The following is a 17,864-nucleotide window of genomic DNA, read 5'->3' as shown; positions in this document are numbered from 1 at the left end:
GAGAATTCCATGGACTGTGTAGTCCATAGGGGTTGCAAAGACTTTGACATGACTGAGCAACTTTCACTTTTGGAGCCAAATCAGCAGCTCCTTGGGCCTGGTTTCTCTGCCCTCTGCCCCACCCCGGCGTCCCACCCCACTTCCCCCAACCCCCAAGCTAGGTCAAATCTGCCCCCACCCCACTTCTCCATTGTATTAGGCCTCTGGCCACCCTCAGCAGCCTGAGGCAAGGCCCTGGGTCACGGTGGGGTTTGTTTTGTTTGGCAGGGCCCTGTGTGGCTTGCAGGGCCTTAGTTCCCCAACCACACTCTCAGCAGTGAAAGTGCTGAGTCCCAACTGCTGGATTGCCAGGGAAGTCCCCAGTTGAGGTGCTGAGGGGATCTCCGAGGCCCTCAAACAAGACACAAGACACACTTGGGAAGGAGGCTGTCCGCATCCTTTATCTTGAGGGGATCAGCGGCCCTCCAGGGCCCGGTCTCGGGCTATGACCGCCTCCTCGAACTTGATCATCAGCGTGGTGCCCTTGTGCCAGTGCGCCGTGACCTTGGCGGGGAAGCCGCTGTGCGTGAGCACCGCCTCCACGATGCCCGCGGTGAAGCTGGCACAGTTGAGCGTGCTGTTCTCTTTGGGCACGGAGATGTAGGTGTTGATGAGCGGCTCGCGCTCGATGATGTAGAAGGTGCGGGCGTCGTCGTTGGCCTGCTCCAGCTTGTCGGCCTCCTTGCCGAAGAGCGCCTTCCACACGGCGCCCTTAACGAAGAGCAGGGCGCCCAGCACCTTGGTTTCGCGCCGGGCACCCTTTTCGCGAGCCACCAGCGCATCCAGGACGCGGGCGCCCACCTGGCGACCCAGAGCGGCCAGGCGCGCCTGCAACTCCGCCACAGAGAAGACGCGGCTCTGGCAGTGCTGAACCAGCTCGGAGAAGAGCAGGGCAAAGGCGCTCAGGCTCACCTCGGTGCGTGGCCGGGCCAGCGCGCGTTCCAGCAGCGCCGACTTCCCACGCGTGAAGCGCGCCTCCATGCCGCCGCCCTGCAGGGAGAAGAAAAGTGGGTGTCAGAGGCGGGAAGGAGACCCCCTCCCAACCACCTCCCGTGTGTATGCCATCGCTGATTTCCCACGTGGAAAGAGATAAGAAGAAAAGGAGAATCTACCCGCGTATAAAGCATACCTCCCTTATGAGGCTTATACCCTTGTCCAGGAGAGGGCTTGGGAGGGAGGCGAGTGGAGGGCTTCCCTGGTGGCTCAGATGGTAAAGACTCTGCCTGCAATGTGGGAGACCTGAGCTCGATCCCTGAGGAGGGAAGATTCCCTAGAAAAAGGAATGGCAACCCACTCTAGTATTCTTGCCTGGAGAATCCCATGGACAGAGGAGCCTGGCTGGCTACCATCCATGGGGTCGCAGAGTCACGACACGACTGAGCAAGTAACACTTCCATTCTCTGATGGAGAGGGGAGGTGGGAGGAGAGACACCTGGAAGGAGGCACTCGAAACCATCCCAACCCATGAGTTCCAGGTGATCTTTGTGCATTAAAAGCATCGTCCTGAACCCTTCAAGCCGGTGCCAGTAATGAGATGTGTGCATGGGGAGGGGACGAGGGTGAGGGGCCGTGAGAGGACACGCTCCAGCAGCAACAGCGCTGACTTCCCAGGGTGAAGTCAGAAGAGAGAAGAAAGGGGATGTGGCGAGACCCAGGGCCAGGAGGGTTTGGGGCCTTGGGGAACAAGCAAGGCACATGGAGCGAGCCAGGAGAGGATGCTGGCAACCCTTCTAAACCCGCAGCCTCGGGCACACCGAATTTGTCAGGCACGAAGCATGCCTCTTGGAGTGGACCCGCGTTGGTAAAAAGACGGGAGGGGCAGCCAGACAAGGCGCTGAGAGCCCCACCTCCTCACCCTCGTGCTTTCCAGAAAACTAGCTGCACTGTGGGAAACAAGACGGAGGGGGCGGACTATCGGACCCGGGGTGTTAGCGGAGCCAGGAGGGGGCGCCGTGATCCTCCCACTCCAGAGCGAGAAGCCATCAGTGGCGGGAAAGACCCGGAAGTGGGGCTGTGGGGAGAAAATCCCTATGGGATGCTGAGACAAACACACTGGATCTGCGACGAGAATGGCCGCGGATGGGGGATGTCAAGGGCTCGGAGTAACACACACACACACACACACACACACACCGTTAGGAGGGGAGCTGAGAGCCCCGACCCCCCACTACGCAGGGACGGGACCAGAGGCCGGAAGGGTCTGGGGAGGCTGAGACAGGGCCCCAGCTAGGGTCAGTGTGGAGGATGAAAAGCGGACTGGAGGGAATTTTAGGAACTCCAGGACGTCCCTGCCCCGCTGCGCAGCCGCCTACATGGGGAGGGCCCAGCGCGCGACATGCGGGGTTGGTGAGCTAAGCCACGGAAAGACCGGGATCCCGTGACCTCGGCGCGGGTGTGGACCAAACAACGGAACCGGGGAGGAGCCCACCCTCCTCGCGCCCCCACCCCCGGCGGATGGGACGAGGTGGGGGATGACCGGGGATTGCGAACACCGAGACCTTGGCCCAGGACCCAAAGACCCGCGGGCAGGGGGTAGGGAAATGGACTAAGCCCGGGCCGGGGAGGGGTCGCGGCGGGCGGGGTCTCACCCGAACCTGCGGCCGCCGATTTGGCCGAGCTGCTTTACGGCGTCGTAAAAAAAAGGGGGGGGGGGGGGGCGGCGCGTGCGCAGGCGCAGCGACGGGCGTGTCGGCACGGCGCGCGAGGCGATTCCGGAGAGCGGCCGCAGGGGGGCGCATGTGTCCGTGGAACCCGACTTAAGGGCGCAGGTACCCGGGCAGGGGCCTCGCTGGCCTCGGTTGGCCCACAATCAAGGGGACAGGGGCATGGGTCATCCCCTGCTCAGAATGCACGTCTGATGGTAAACACGGGTCTCTGTGTCAGGCACATGTGCGTCTGCTCATCTTGGGTCACACATACGCTCACCTTCCGGACAAACATGTCCATGTGCATGCCCGTGGGCACAAGTTCTCTGAGGGGACGTGCGCTCCTGAATACATGCTTTGTGGACAGATAACATGCCGGAGCACAGTACCGTACTCAGGGGCTCATATATCCGTGAGGCCATGCACGCTTAGGGAGACATTAATGTCAATATCTTGATTCTCTGTGCACCGATGTCTAACAGAAGCACGGAGACTACGTTTGGAGGAGAAAAGAAAGAGGAGTTTTATTTTTTTGCCAGGCAAAGAGGGAACGCAGCTGCCTGGAGCCTCAAGACCATTCCCCAGCCTCCAACCCCATCCCCCGCCGTGGGGAATCAGGAGAAGTCTAATAGGTGGGGCTTCAAGTCCCGGGGTGCGGGTTGGTGGCAAGGATCAAAATGGTGAAGGTCTTGTGTTTTTCTTCTTCCTGCATTATTTCAAAACAGTCAGAGCTAGTGTCAGGTGGCTCAGAAGGTAAAGAATCCGCCTGCAATGCGGGAGACCTGGGTTCAATCCCTGGGTTGGGAAGATTCCCCTGGAGGAGGGCACGTCAACCCACTCCAGTGTTCTTGCCTGGAGAATCCTCATGGACAGAGGAGCCTAGAGGGCTACAGTCCATGGGATCGCAAAGAGTCGGACGTGACTGAGCGACTAAGTACACAGTGTCAGGCAACCCAATAATTGGGTCCGTTGCTCTCCCGGTTATTGACCCGCGACCTGCTTTCTGAAATGCAGAATGCTGCAAGCGGTGATGTGCTACAAGGGAGTGTAAAACAACAGGAACAGGATGTAATTCAGAGTGTTAGGTGCTGGGTGTAATTCACAGATTCAGAGAGTGTTAGAGGTTAGCCTTGTGAAGGACAGAGTTACAGACACTACAGATTAGTAACATTTAAAATAAAGCTAGGATTAATTAACTCTTTCAGGCCCGTTTATGCTACTTTTCTAGTCTGTTCACTTTTCCCTATATTTTCCTTGTTATCAGAAGAAAACCTTCATTTCTGTTTTGGTCCAAGAGCATTGCACCTCTCAGTCCACAAATACTTAGGGGCACAGGGATTCAGTCACCCCTGGGTATGGTTCATGGACACACAGGGATCCACTGGGTGCATTGGTTCTCACACCCCCTCCTGCCCCCAGGGCTCCTGGCATCAGGCCCACGTGTTCCCCACATGACCTTTCCCATTCTCCAAGTCTACACACTTACGCACCCTCCCCCACCAGGTCCCAAAGCCCCCCCAGCTGCACCAAACAGACGGGAAAGCCATGTGGTCTCCCTTTGGGCTTTATCATGGTGAATCACAAAACGTGAGTGCAGAAACAAATGGACACGTGTGGGGACTGCTCTGAACCCTCGGCGGCGCAATCAGGCACACTCGTGTTGACACACACCTGTTCACGCCGGCATAGCGTGACAGGACACTCATCCACAATTACAGTGATACCTTCCCATGCACCCCACCCTCTCACACCTGCATCACACAACACTCAGCAGGACACATGCGTGTGTTTACGCTGATGGTGAAATGGGTGCCTGCGACACGTGCCACCGACACCCACACCTAGAGTGACATGCCTTTGTGGTCCCCACAGCCGCACACAGTGACACGAATTACACTCACGCCACGCCACAGCCCACACATGTGTGCCTGTGAACAGTGACCTGGAAGCACACCACACTCACCATCAACATTCACCTATAACACCTTCCTGTGCGACACATTGAAATACCCACCCTCCTTGAAGAGCTTACCCTGACACACGCATGCACATGCACACATGCAATTCCACAACACTCATTCGCAAGACATGTGATTTTCTACATGTGGGATGAAGGGCAGCTTCAGACCAGCGTGGGTCCCCATGTTCCTTCTTCATGGAAGAAGTGCTGTCTTTCCTCCACGGCTCAGCCAGGGCTGTGAGATTTTCTCACTCATTGAGGTGTGGGACCTGCAGAGTAGGGGCGGGGGTGAAGGATGGAGACCAGAGATCAGACAGATCCCATTCTTGGAAAAGAACCTGGAGCCAAATTCGGGGGACCCCCCTCATTTGCTGCCCTGGCCCCAGCTTACTTGGTTTTGGTGTCTTCAGTGTATTGAGGATTTCCTGTAATGTTTTCTTGACTTCATCTATGTTTGGGACTGGAGTGGTGGGGAGACAGGAAAAAGCTGAGATGGGACACTCTTAGCTTTATTGGAAGCCTTTTCCCTGCCCCACCCCCAACCCGAAAAAGATGCCACACAATCCCAAAGTACTTGGAGTTCCCAGCAGCATATACATACTCCCTGAGGTACTCGGGGTGTGTTTGTGGGGGGGTGACATCCATCACCCCCCCAAACCTTGTGCTTGGGGAGGGCAGGACCCCTGCTGAGCCCTCCCCAGATTCCCCAGCACCCAACCCAGTACTGGGCACGGAGGCATATTCGCCCCAGGGAGGTCTGCCAGGGCACCTGTGGCCAGCGGCCTCCGTTTCGGGTTCCCTTCCTGGATTCTCGTCATGACTGTGTCAATGCTCTGCTTGGCTGCCATTACACTCTGTTTCACGTTGCCCCACTGAGTCTTCTGCTCTTCCTGGTACTCTTGCACCGAAGTAGAGACTAAGGGTGTGGATTGGAGTTGTCAGAGTCACCTTCGCTCCCCCTACTCCCCCAACCCCGACCCAGCTCTTCCCCTCACCGTTCCAGAGCTCCTCTTTCAAGACCACCAGCTCCCTGGACATCTTGGAATCTGTTCAGGATGTGTGGGGCAGGGGGCAAGAAAACCTTAGAAAAACTTTAGAATCACCTGAGTTCTGCAGTCGGGAGCAGCACTGGACCTCCCCAGCTTCTGGGGACCCCTCCACACTGCCCCCAGCCCCTTCCTCCACCAACTGAAACACCCCACTCACTCTTCACCAGGACCACAGCTAAGAGGACCATGCAGGACAGAGTCAAGAAGGTGTTCAGACTCATCATGGCTTTAGGCAACCAGTGGTGTCCCTGGGCAGTGTCCAAGGGTGGCCTGGGCTCGGCTGGCACTGGGATAGAGGTAGGACAGCTCATCTCCAGGGCCCAACACCGCTGCTCAGCCCATCGGCACTGACTCTAACACCACAGACAGCTCTTCACCTGTACCTACTGTTCTCAATACCATCAGCAGCTGTGGCCATCGAACACCCTGCCACTAGCATGCACCCCAGCCAGCACCACTAGCAGTTGTCCCTAGCACTGTCCCCATGATGCCCTCTTATGATCCCATCACCAGCATCAATACTTGTCCTCGCCAGCACTGTCCCTGTCAACAGGTCAGCAGGACCTCATCAATACGTTCATCAGCTCTATCTAGATGATCCCGTCCCAATCCACCAGCATCACCGACACCCAGACCTTCACCAACACCTCCACCAACACAATCACATCATCCTCTTCATCATCGCCTACACAGCTACCCCTCACCACTATCACACAAAGCCTCGACACCACCACACCCCCACACCATTGACTCTGACCTTCACACACTGTCCTTTGTCCCTGCAGTGCCCTCCCACAGACCTCTCCCAGGGCTGTGTGATAGGGGTTGGGGGGCGGGGAACGGCTGCTTACCCTTATTCTTGGGTGGTGAATGACTGCCCTTTGGCCGGTTCTGGTTTTTGAAGGTAAAGGTGATGTTCTCATAGTTAGGGTCATCTGCAGCTGTGGGCAAGTCATTGAGAGGCTTGAGGAAACCTGCCCGGAGCTCTGGGGCAGGGGTGAGTATGGGAGAGGGAGCTCAGACATCTTGGTTTACTGAATCCTCTACACAACAGATTTCTCGGGGCAAAGATAAGGAGTAGGGAACTCTGATCTTCATCTTAATGCGTGTGAGCCTTTGGGTCACATACACACACATTTTTTGGGGGGAGGGAGGAGCCCTCCAACCTTCACTTTCAGCTCCTCACTCCTCCCATCCCAACCTCTCCCCTCTCGCCCGAGATGCCTAACCTTCTTTATTGCCTGAGGATCCCCGTCTCTTGTCTTTGAAGGCTACCGGCTGCATCTTGACCTCCTGGTTTATGTATATTTCCTCAGTCTCTATGGTCCCCAGCAGCAAATTTGTCTTCATACAGCCCCACCCACAGGAAAGTGTCTGGGGAGATGAGGAAATCTCTGCGTTGAGGTAGAGGAGAGGAAGGAAAATGTAGGCTTCCTGCTTTCAGGGATCCAGGAACCCCCCACCCTTGGGGCATCCTCACCCCAACCCCGGCTCAACAGGAGTCTTGGGCATCCACCTGCCAGTGCAGGAGACACAGGTTGGATCCCTGATCCAGGAAGATCCGGCAGTTAAGCCCCTGCACCACAACTATTGAGCCTGTGCTCTAGAGCCCAGGAGCCACAGATACTGGAGCCCACGAGAGAAGCCGCCGCTATGAGAAGCTCTCCCACCACAACTGGGGAGTAGCCCCCACTCATCAATCAGAGAACACGCACAGCAACAAAGACCCAGTGCAGCCAAAAAGAACATGTTTTAAAAAGAAGATCTTGTTTTAAAAAAAGAACATTCACAGCTTAAAAAAAAAAAAAAAAGAGTCTTAGGAGACCCGAGGTCTCAGGAGGGACAAGAAGAGATTCACACAGACCCAGAAACAAGATGGTCAGCAATTTGTGGTAGAGGTCTTAACTAACGCCCTGTTGGTAGATCAGATGACAAAGATTCTGCCTGCAATGCAGGAGACCTGAGTTCCATGGGGATCGTCATATTGCAATCGAAAAATGTATCAAATCAACATATCGTACACCGTAAACTTACACAAAGTCATGGGTCAATTATATTCAATAAAAATAATTTTGAAAATAGGATAGTCAGGAACTTTACAGGAAGCTCTCCGTGTGTGTGTATGTGCGTCCACCTGGATGAACCTCGTCCTCCCATCTCTTGCTCTCATGGGAGATACTATGGCACCCCACCTTTTGGGACAAGATTCTTAGGTCCCCACACCTACCTTCCCTCTGCCCTAGTCCCACCCCTTAGCTCCACCCAGAGAAGTTCTACTTCTCCAAGGCCCTTTGGAGAAGATTGGATATGAGGCAATAGGGCTAACCACTAGGAAGTCCACTCCCACATCTGGGACTGAGGCCAGATGTCACCTTGACCTAACCCAGAAGCAGTTCGCCTTCCACCTGGAGACCCCCGGCAAAGGAACACTCAGAAACACATTCACACTCATCCACGCATCAGCTCACCTACCCAGACCCACACACACACTTGCACACTCACACTTCTGAATACCCTCAAATGCACATCTGTACATCTGTACATATGGCATGGTCATTTGCATGCTTATACATATTCATGTGTGCACACTGTCTCCACTCTGTCTAGGTATCTTTAAAGCTTTCCTTGTGTCTATCTGACCTTGAAAACTGGGGATTAAAATGAGGCTAAGTATACAAGGAATTTTCTCTTTCAGTCTAGAGCAGTTGCCTTCTGTTAGAAGTAAATATGATGTGAAACACATGTGGGTTTTTGGCAGATATTTTTTCCTCCTTTTTTTTTTGGCTGCACTGACCTAGATCTTAGTTCCTGACCAGAGATAAAAACCCATGCTCCCTGCATTGGGAGCACAGAGTCAATGGATATATTTCCATGTACTGTAAAATATATCCTTGTTGCTAATCTACTATATACATATTAGTTTGTATATCTTAATCTCTTGCCCTTATATTGCCCTTCTTCTCTCGCCTCTCTCCACCGGTAACCACTAGTTTGTCCTGTCTGTGAGTCTGTATCCATTTGGTTACATGCATTCCTTTAAAAATTGTTTTTAGATTCCACACACAAGTGATAACATACACTAACATGACATACAACTATTTGTATCTCTATCTGAGTTACTTCACTAAGCATGTGCCTGTGTACCTGCTCAGGTGCTTCAGCCATGTCCTATTCTTTGTGTCCCTATGGATTGTAGCACACCAAGCTCCTCTATCAACGGGATTCTCCAGGCAAGAATACTGGAGAATACTGCCTTCTTCCAGAGGGTCTTCCTGATCCAGGGATCAAGCCCATGTCTCCTGCACTGTGGGTGGATTCTTTACCCACTGAGCCACCTGGGAATCCCACACTAAGCATAATACCCTCTGAGTCCATCCATGTTGCTGCAAATGGCAGAACTTTATCCTTTTTGATGGCTGAGTAATATTCCATTGTGTGTGTGTGTGTGTGTGTGTGTGTGTGTATACACACCTGAATACTTCCAGTTGCACGTCTGCTCATGTGTACATATGGCATGTCCAAAAGTCATCTCCCAGCTGTCGATCAGGGGGCAAGAGCTTTAAGGGGAATTTTAGGAGTGTATAGGTGGAGGGAGGGGGCTGTGTGCAGAAACAGTACCTCAGCTCTGACAATCATCCTGAAGTTGCTTATGCAGTGGTCTGATCAGTGTCATCTTGATTGCTTTAAGTGCACTTAATCTTCAGTTCCAGGGTTGGATTGTTCCCATTTCCTTGAGACCAGTTCTTGAAATTGTGTAAGATGTGGCAGCTTATGTCATGGCTACAGTCTGGTCATCATGTAGTTAGTTTCCCCCACCCGCGGGGTTTGGTATCCACGAAACAGCTCCAAGCATATGACACAGTATTATCTATAGCCCTTGAGAAGGGACTAAATGTCCTTGACTTAGTTTAATGGTTTATTATTATTTTATTCTGTTTGATCATTTTTCTTTGTTTCTGCACTTTTAAATTTTCTTTGATTAAATTTATTCTTGGATAAAATTTTTCTTTAGACAAGAGACAAGCAGAGGACATGGGGGGAGGTGGCGTCTGTCCTGGGAAGGCCCATAGGGTCCCACTGTGTTACACTCCCTTCAGAAAAAATTAGATTAAAACTTTCTATGTGTGAGAAGTGAGTATGTTTTAGGTTTAAAATATGTGATTAAATTTTAAGTAACTTTGGGCTTCCCAGGTGGCGCTTGTGGTAAAGAACCTGCTTGCTAATATAGGAGATGTAAGACACACGTGTTCAATCCCTGGGACAGGAAGATCCCCTGGAGGAGGGCATGGCAACCCACTTCATTACTCTTGCCTGGAGAATCCCATGGACAGAGGAGTGTGGCAGGCTACAGTCCATAGGGTCACAAAGAGTAGGACACAATTGAAGTGACTTAGCATGCATGCAATTTTGGAATTACCCCCAAGATCTGGCTGGTGAGGATAATGTTCTCTTTCCTGAAGTATTGCCAATCTTGGGACTTCCTCACAGTCAAGTGATTAAGACTCTGACCTTCCACTGCAGGGGCTGTAGTAGATCCCTAGTTGGTGAACTAAAATCCCACATGCCACACAGTGCAGTATAAACAAACAAATACAGTACTGCCAGTCTTGTCTGCTGAAGGAAGATCAGTTTAACAATAATTAGATGCCAGCTCTTCTATCTCCTCTTACAAAGAAGTCAGTCATTGAGAGATGTGGCCTCACCTCCACTGATGATGCAACAGTTGCAGAAAAGATGTACCAATGGGGAACTGACTCTGCTCTGATGGACAGGCATAGGGGGCGGGCCTGCAGCATTGCACATTTCCCTGACTAAAATGAGGCCAAAACCAGGGTACAGCCCTCTGGACTTGGAGAAAAAGGTAGCCCCAGAACTGAAGACCCACAAGCAACGGTGTCATGGTGGCCTAAGAGGACTCCATGGGGTTGGCTGACCCGATGCTTTCATGGGGCAACAGTCTGAATTTTCTTTAAAGAATGATCTAGGTCCAGCCAATCAAAGACCAAGATGTGGCACAGAGCTGTTGGGCAAAGGAGCCAGACTCAACCAATGAAACCCAGGCCTGGGGCTTTTGTTGGGTTAACCAGGAGAAGGGGCATTCTCTCTTTCCCACTTCTGTCAGACTGCCAGGATATAAGCCTGGAGCCATGGCAGGGGAAAACTTGCTTAAAAGTGAGGTCAACACTAAGGAAAGCAGACATGACAAGGAGTCGAGTCCTGGAGACATTGTCTGAAACCCTGGATTCAGTCATTCCTGAGTCTGTTGTTCTGAACTTGAGCCTCTCATTTAGGTAATCCAGAAAATGTCCTTTCATTTTAGCTCGAGATATATATATATATATATAATAAAAACTTTTAGGTAAACTCTATTAAAAATAATTATATTTTAATAGAATAATCTATTATTATAATCTAAAATAATCTCTTAGGATTGCAATAACTTAAATTTTTAGAGTTGTACTAAACTAAACAATAAGTTTATTAAATAGCTAGGTCATTTCTAAATAAAATAAGATTTTAAAACATTAATTACTAAACATTAACCTCCTCTTACAAAAAGATTTTCTTACAGAAAAACTAAAGAGATTTTAAACTATTAAAAATATATAATGTATAATATATATATAAATATATATAATAAATATATATTATGATATGATATAATAATTATGGGAGAAGGCAATGGCAACCCACTCCAGTACTCTTGCCTGGCAAATCCCATGGATGGAGGAGCCTGGTAGGCTGCAGTCCATGGGGTCCCTAGGAGTCAGACACGACTCAGCAACTTCATTTTGACTTTTCACTTTCATGCATTGGAGAAGGAAATGGCAACCCACTCCAGTGTTCTTGCCTGGAGAATCCCAGGGACGGGGGAGCCTGGTGGGCTGCCGTCTATGGGGTCGCACAGCGTCGGACACAACTGAAGTGACTTAGCAGCAGCAGCAGATTGAGGTGGGGTCTGGGGGGCTGGCAACCAACAATCTTGGCTACTATAGGGGGCTGTTGTTCAGTCACTCAGTCGTGGCCGACTCTGCACCCCCAGGGACTGCAGCATGCCAGGCTTCCCTGTCCTTCCCTATCTCCGGGAGTTTGCTTAAACTCATATCCATTGAGTCCATGATGCCATCCAACCATCTCATCCTCTTTCGCCCCCTTCTCCTCCTGCCCTCAATCTTTCCTGGCATCAGGGTCTTTTCTAATGAGTTAGTTTTTCACATCAGGAGGCCAAAGGATTGGAGCTTCAGCTTCAGCATCAGTCCTTCCAATGAATATTCAGGGTTGATTTCCTTTAGGATTGATTGGTTTGAGATCCTTGCTGTCCAAGGGACTCTCAAGAATATTCTCCAGCACCAAAGTTCAACTCTCACAGGGGGCTGAGCAGTTAGCAAATGAGGAAAGAGACTTAAGAAAGGGCTTTGCCTTTCGAAGTCTACACTCTGGGACAGGAGGAAGACTGTGTTGGAACTGAGAGCTCAAAAGAGGCCCTTCTTGGCGTCCAGATACAAGGGGACAATTGTGGGTCTTAAAGACAGAGGCATTCACATGAGAGTCTGGGGACAGTGACGGGCAGGATGGGCAAGGAACTATGCTTGCCCTCTCTGGTCCTTAACACATTTCTGACTCTGTGATCCCACTCCAACCCCAAGGCCAAAATGTTTTAAGGGGGAGGAACTGGGAGGGGAATCCCTGGATTGGCATGTAGTGGATTCCATGGGCACCAGGAGTGTTCGTGATCTCAGTTCTCGATCATTACAACCAGTGGGGGCAGGGTGGTGTACCACCATGGGGGATGGTTGTCAGTGGGATGAGTCCAAATCATCCTGAAAACCAGAAACCCACCCTGTCACCCATTCTTCAGCCTCTGGAGTGTGCTGCTGGGGACTGTGCTATTTAAGTCTGGGGTCCCTCTTAAACCTGGGCACCAAGTGTTCTGAAGTCTCTGTCTGCATCTCTCAGGGACTGGATTTTAAGACTCCTGGGTTAGGGTCCTCAGGAAACTGGACCTTGAATCACCTGGATTTGTGCCCCCAGTGATGCTGAGTATTTCTCTTCTGGGGCATTGACTCCAGACTGAGACCAACTTCATCCAGGCTGGGATGGGGACTTGACGTTGAAAGCACGAGAGTCCGTCCAAGGCACACAAGAGTTCCTGTGTCCCTAGTTCCCTCCCCACGGTTGGCATGTGTGTGTCTATAGGGCGTGGCGTCCTTGTGTGACCGTGGTAACTGGGTTGTGTATTTTGTGTGCACAAGGCAATGTGTCACTGTGTATATAGGTGTAGCATGTGTACCTAGGTGGTGTATTCACCTGTGTGTCTGGTTATTTATTCAATGGACATTTCCTGAACACCTTCAATGTGCCATTCTCTCTTCTAAGCAGGATATACCAAAGAGCCAACAAGTCCCCTACCCGTGTTGTCACATTTGAATGTTCATGAGGAATAGGAACGAATGTCCCTGTTGCAGGTGGGGAGTGAGGGATGGAGCTCAGGTCTCTGGGTACAGCGATGAATAGGATGCACCCTGACCCTGAGGCTGCTCATGACTTAAAGCTCTGGAGCGTATGTGGGGTAGGGGCTGGTGGGGGTGGTGGTTCCTGTCCTGTCCAGACCCAGATCCCCAAAGAGGCATCATTGTGGGGGAGAATAACCCAGCAACTTCCCAGGAGGCCTAGGACCCTTGTGTGGCCATCAAGGTGGCCTCAAAGGTAACACTACGGGACTTCCCTGATGGTCCAGTGGTTAAGACTCCCCAGCTTTCACTGCAAAAGGCCCGGGTTCCATAACTGGTCAGTCAGGGAACTAAGATTCCACATGTCGTGCAGAGAGGCCCCCCACAAAAATAGTCTAACACTGTCTTCTCCTTTGACGAAGACCATAAGCCTTGAGTGTGGATGTCATTAAAGGAAGTTAGGGCCCCGTTTTCAAAAATAGAAGTTGCGGACAAGGGAGGAGGGCGGAATGGGGAGAAGAAAAGTTGCGGTTGCTCCCCCACCCCCTCCGGTGCTGATGCACCTTGCTCTTTTTGGAGACGCCAGCTCAGTCACCCACACCCCACAGAAGACACAGCTCAGGGCCAGGGCCCTCCCCATCATCTCAAAGAGGTTTATTTCCAGCCGGGGCCTGGCCCGGCCCCTCAGAGATATGACCCGCCCCCAAATGCCTGGCCACGCCCCCCCAGACCTGCACCGCGCAAGCGCAGTCTTAGGCTACTGGATACGCAGGCGGCAGCAGCGAGCTCCAGTCCAGTCCATGCCTGCGCACTGGCAGTGGCACGTGGTCTCAGCACGCACGTCCCACGAGCCACAGGCAGAGCCACACGTGCAGCCAGTGACGGCGAAGCCTGCGAGGGGGAGCAAGGAGGAGAGAGCTTGGACCCCGAGCCAGAAGCTTCGAGTTTGGGCTTCCAGAGGGCTGGCAGCGTGGGTGGCGGGTTGGCTGGGGGCCTGGACATCAGTGTCCTGAGGAAATGGGGCCCGGGAGTTGGGGGAAGGGACAAGGCCGGGAGTGCAGACCAGGATATTAAGGAATTAGAAGCTGGGACTCCTTGGTTCTAGAGAAATGGAACCTAAACACAGTGGAGGGGGTTATGGGGTGCTGAGAATAGAGCCGGGAGACTGAACAACGGAGTTCTGTACCTACCTGAAGGGCAGGTGACCAGGGACCCCCTGGAGGTGACACTCCGGCAGTCCAGGCCAATGATCCTTACTGCCCCAGGAACTGCGGGAAAGGGTGATGCCAAGTAACTGTGAGACCAAGCTGCCCCAACCCCCTTCTCATGCTGCCTAGGCCCTGGAGTTTGGAGATGGGCAGAGGGTCAAGAAAACGCCCCTGGGGAAGGCCCAGTAGGTGGGGAACTCCCCACCTCTAAGGATTCTGTCCTGGGTGGGCGTTTTCGAGGGAGGAGGGTTTTGAGCTGTAGTTAGAGGTGGAGACCGGTGGAGATTAGTGTTGGGTTGGGTTTGGGGTTGAGATTTGGTTGGGGTTGGGGCTGGCCTGATGTTTGCTCCATGTCAGGAATCAGAGGGGCCCCTGAGGGCCTGGCTGAGGTTGGATGGGAGGGTTCTCACCTAGGGAGGTGGTGACCTCCTGGATCTTCTCACTGATGGCTTTATCTATGGGGCACAGCGACTGGCCACACACCAGCAGCCCCAGGACTGGGATGAAGAGGAAGGAGAGAGCCTTCATCCTGCAGGTGCTGCAAGAAAAAAAACCAAGAGACCCCCAGCTGGGTCTACCCCTCCCCATCCTGGGGAAGCTCAGACCCACAGAGCATGTGGGATTGGGAGCTGTGGGTCCCAACTGGGATTGGGCTGGAGACCCAGCTTTGCCCCTACAGGCAGGAGCAGCTGTCACTTACCCTCTCTGTGGACTCAGCAGGCCAAATTTTGAACACTAATTCCGCGCCCCTGCCTCTGCTCCCTCTTTAAGGCTGCCGGGTGTACAGCTTCCTGTCTTGGCTAAGACCCTTGGCATCCTGGGCCTCCCTTTCCACATCCGGGGCTAAGAGGAAGCCCCCGGGGTAGAGTCCAGGGACCTAGTAATGCCACAGACTCCGCCTTCCAGAGCCTTCCCTGCCCACATCTAGGCTGGGGGGCTGGTCCGGAAGATAGTACCTGGTGGAATAACCATAGTCAGAAGAGCAGAGAGAGAAACCAGCTTATGTGGAGCGGTGGGAGGGCACACACATGTGACCAGAGTCATGTCCTTGTGTAAGAACTGCATGCTGGGCTTCCCTGGTGGTCCAGTCGTTTAGGATCTGCCTTGCAATGCAGGAGACAACAGATCGATCGCTGGTCCTGGAAGATCCCATATGCCTCAAAGCAACTATGCCCGTGTGCCACAACCCCAGAACTCACATTCTGCAAATACTGAGCCCTCGAACTTAGAGCTTGTGCTCCGCAACAAGAGAAGCCACTCTAATGAGAAGCCCAAGCACTGCAACTAGAAAGTAACTCCCACCTCACTGCAACTAGAGAAAGTTCAAGTGCAGCAATGAAGACCCAGCCCAGCCAATAGACAAATAAATAAATCTTAAAAAAAAAAAAAGAACTACATGCCATGTTCATTCCCAAATGCCTATCACAATAGAAAATAAAACCATGATTTATTTCTTCAAAGGAATAATAGACAACTGAAGTTGTCAAACTATGGCCCCTGGGCTAGATCTAGCCCACCATCTTTTTTTTTCTTTTTGGCTACACCATGCATCATGTAGGGCGTAGTTCCCCAACCAGGGATGGAATACGGTACCCTCTGCAGTGGAAGCTCGGACTCTTAATCACTGGATCACCAGGGAGCTTTGCCCATCATCTATTTTTATACAACCCATGAGCTAAGAATGGTTTTTACATTGTTTTGGTTTGTTTTTGTTTCCAACATGGATTTTTTAAATACTGTGGTAAAACACACATAACATAAAATGGACCATTTTCAAGTGTACGGTTCATCAGCACTAAGATGGAGCAACCACCGAGGCAGACACGAGACTGTTGTGGCCACAAGCAAAAGGATGCCAGCAGCCACGAGAAGCTGGAAGAACTCAAGAACTGATTCTTTCCCAGAGCCTTTAAAGGGAGTGTGGCTTGATTTCAGTCACACACGGTGTTGTGTAATCATCACCTCTGTCCATTTCCACAATTTTTTTTTTAATCATTCTAAACTGACTTTACCCATAAACACTAACTCCCACTTCCTCTTCCTGAAGTCCCTGGTAACCTCTAATCTACTTTCTGTTCCTATGAATTTGCCTATTTATACCACAAATAAGTGGAATCCTAGGATAGTTACCCTTCTGTGCCTGACTTATTTCACTAGCATAACATTTAAACATTCATCCATGTTGTAGCATGGATCAAAACCTCATTCCTTTTTCAGGCTAATATTCAATTTTATGTACACACTGGATTTTTGTGTGTCATCCATTTGTTGATGGACAGTTAGGTTGTTTCCACCTTTTAAAAAAAATGTTTCTTTTCAATGAATTTTTTTTTTTTTTGGCTGCATTGGATCTTTGTTGCTGCACACAGGCTTTCTCTAGTTTTGGTGAGCGGGGGCTACTCTCCAGGTGCGGTGAGTGGGCTTCTCATGGCAGTGGCTTCTTTTGTGGAGCATGGGCTCTAGGCACGCGGGCTTCAGTACTTGTGGCACATGGACTTCACTGCTCCATGGCATGTGGGATCTTCCCCGACCAGGGATCAAACCTGTGTCACCTGCATTAGCAGGCAGATGCTTAACCACTGGACCACTAGGGAAGTCCTGTTTCTACCTTCTGGCTATTGCCAAGGATATTGCTCTGAACTTGGGACCACAAGTATCCTTCAAGTGACTGCTTTCAGTTATTTTAGGCTTAAACCCAGGAGTGGAATTGCTGGGTCCTTAAACCCAGGAGTGGCATTGCTGGGTCCTTAAACCCAGGAGTGGAATTGGTGGGCTTCCCTGGTGGCTCAGAGGTTAAAGCGTCTGCCTGGAATGTGGGAGACCTGGGTTCAATCCCTGGGCTGGGAAGATCCCCTGGAGAAGGAAATGGCAACCCACTCTAGTACTCTTGCCTGGAAAATCCCATGGAGGGAGGAGCCTGAGAGGCTACAGTCCATGGCGTTGCAAAGAGTCGGACACAACTGAGCGACTTCACTATGGTGACTATAGCAATTCTATGTTTAACTTTTCGAGGGACTGCCAAACAGTGTTTACATTTTTAAATCATTGACAGAAATTTAATATTTAGTGAAATAGGAAGAGTATGTGCAATTCAAAGTCCAGAGTGCACATCAAATTTTCTCAAAACACAGGCATGCCCACTTTTGAAGATACCATCCATGGCTGCTTTTACGAAGTCACTCACAGAGTTGAGAAGTCATGGCAGTGTCCATAATGACCCACAGAGCCGACCGCATTTGCTGTCTGGCCCTTTACAGAGAGGGCTTCCAGGTGGCACTAGTGGTAAAGAATCGGCCTGCCAATGCAGGAGACACAAGAGACGTGGTTTCCATCACTGGATGGAGAAGGTCCCCTGCAGTAGGAAATGGTGACCCACTCCAGTATTCTTGCCTGGAAAAGTTCCATGGACAGAGGAGCTTGGCAGGCTATGGTCCATGGGGTCACAAAGAATTGGATGTGACTGAGCACACCTTTACAGATAAAAACTTTTGCCCACCCAGTAGCCATGAATG

At 51.5% G+C, this 17,864-nt stretch overlaps 3 protein-coding genes across 5 annotated transcripts; all 3 read right to left on the bottom strand.

Annotated features, from left to right (window-relative positions):
• Nucleotides 1–419: 419 nt before the first annotated feature.
• Nucleotides 420–2,684, bottom strand: TRAPPC5 (trafficking protein particle complex subunit 5). 3 transcript variants are annotated; one of them, XM_055566618.1, is made up of 2 exons: nt 2,634–2,684; nt 420–1,029 (listed from the first exon to the last, which is right to left on the bottom strand). In XM_055566618.1, exon 2 carries the CDS (start codon nt 1,018–1,020, stop codon nt 454–456), a length of 567 nt encoding a protein of 188 aa, XP_055422593.1. In that variant the 5' UTR covers nt 1,021–1,029; nt 2,634–2,684; the 3' UTR covers nt 420–453. The 3 variants fall into 3 exon arrangements, with proteins under 3 accessions (XP_055422593.1, XP_055422591.1, XP_055422592.1); XM_055566616.1 differs by having other exon boundaries at nt 2,628–2,671; XM_055566617.1 differs by lacking the exon at nt 2,634–2,684 and adding an exon at nt 1,169–1,283.
• Nucleotides 2,685–4,896: 2,212 nt separating this feature from the next.
• MCEMP1 (mast cell expressed membrane protein 1) lies at nt 4,897–7,304 on the bottom strand. Its single transcript, XM_055542022.1, has 6 exons — nt 6,923–7,304; nt 6,545–6,634; nt 5,851–5,979; nt 5,640–5,690; nt 5,414–5,560; nt 4,897–4,913 (listed from the first exon to the last, which is right to left on the bottom strand). The coding sequence occupies exons 1-6, from the start codon at nt 7,041–7,043 to the stop codon at nt 4,897–4,899; spliced, it is 555 nt and encodes a 184-aa protein (XP_055397997.1). The 5' UTR covers nt 7,044–7,304.
• Nucleotides 7,305–13,516: 6,212 nt separating this feature from the next.
• Nucleotides 13,517–15,114, bottom strand: RETN (resistin). Its single transcript, XM_055566615.1, has 4 exons — nt 15,053–15,114; nt 14,763–14,890; nt 14,335–14,412; nt 13,517–14,035 (listed from the first exon to the last, which is right to left on the bottom strand). Exons 2-4 carry the CDS (start codon nt 14,878–14,880, stop codon nt 13,902–13,904), a joined length of 330 nt encoding a protein of 109 aa, XP_055422590.1. The 5' UTR covers nt 14,881–14,890; nt 15,053–15,114; the 3' UTR covers nt 13,517–13,901.
• Between the last annotated feature and the right edge of the window lie 2,750 nt (nt 15,115–17,864).

This window comes from Bubalus kerabau, chromosome 1, assembly GCF_029407905.1.
Source record: "Bubalus kerabau isolate K-KA32 ecotype Philippines breed swamp buffalo chromosome 1, PCC_UOA_SB_1v2, whole genome shotgun sequence".
NCBI classification, from domain to species: Eukaryota; Metazoa; Chordata; class Mammalia; order Artiodactyla; family Bovidae; genus Bubalus; species Bubalus kerabau.
Note: the sequence above shows the minus strand (reverse complement) of the source record. Positions and strands in the feature narration are given on the sequence as shown.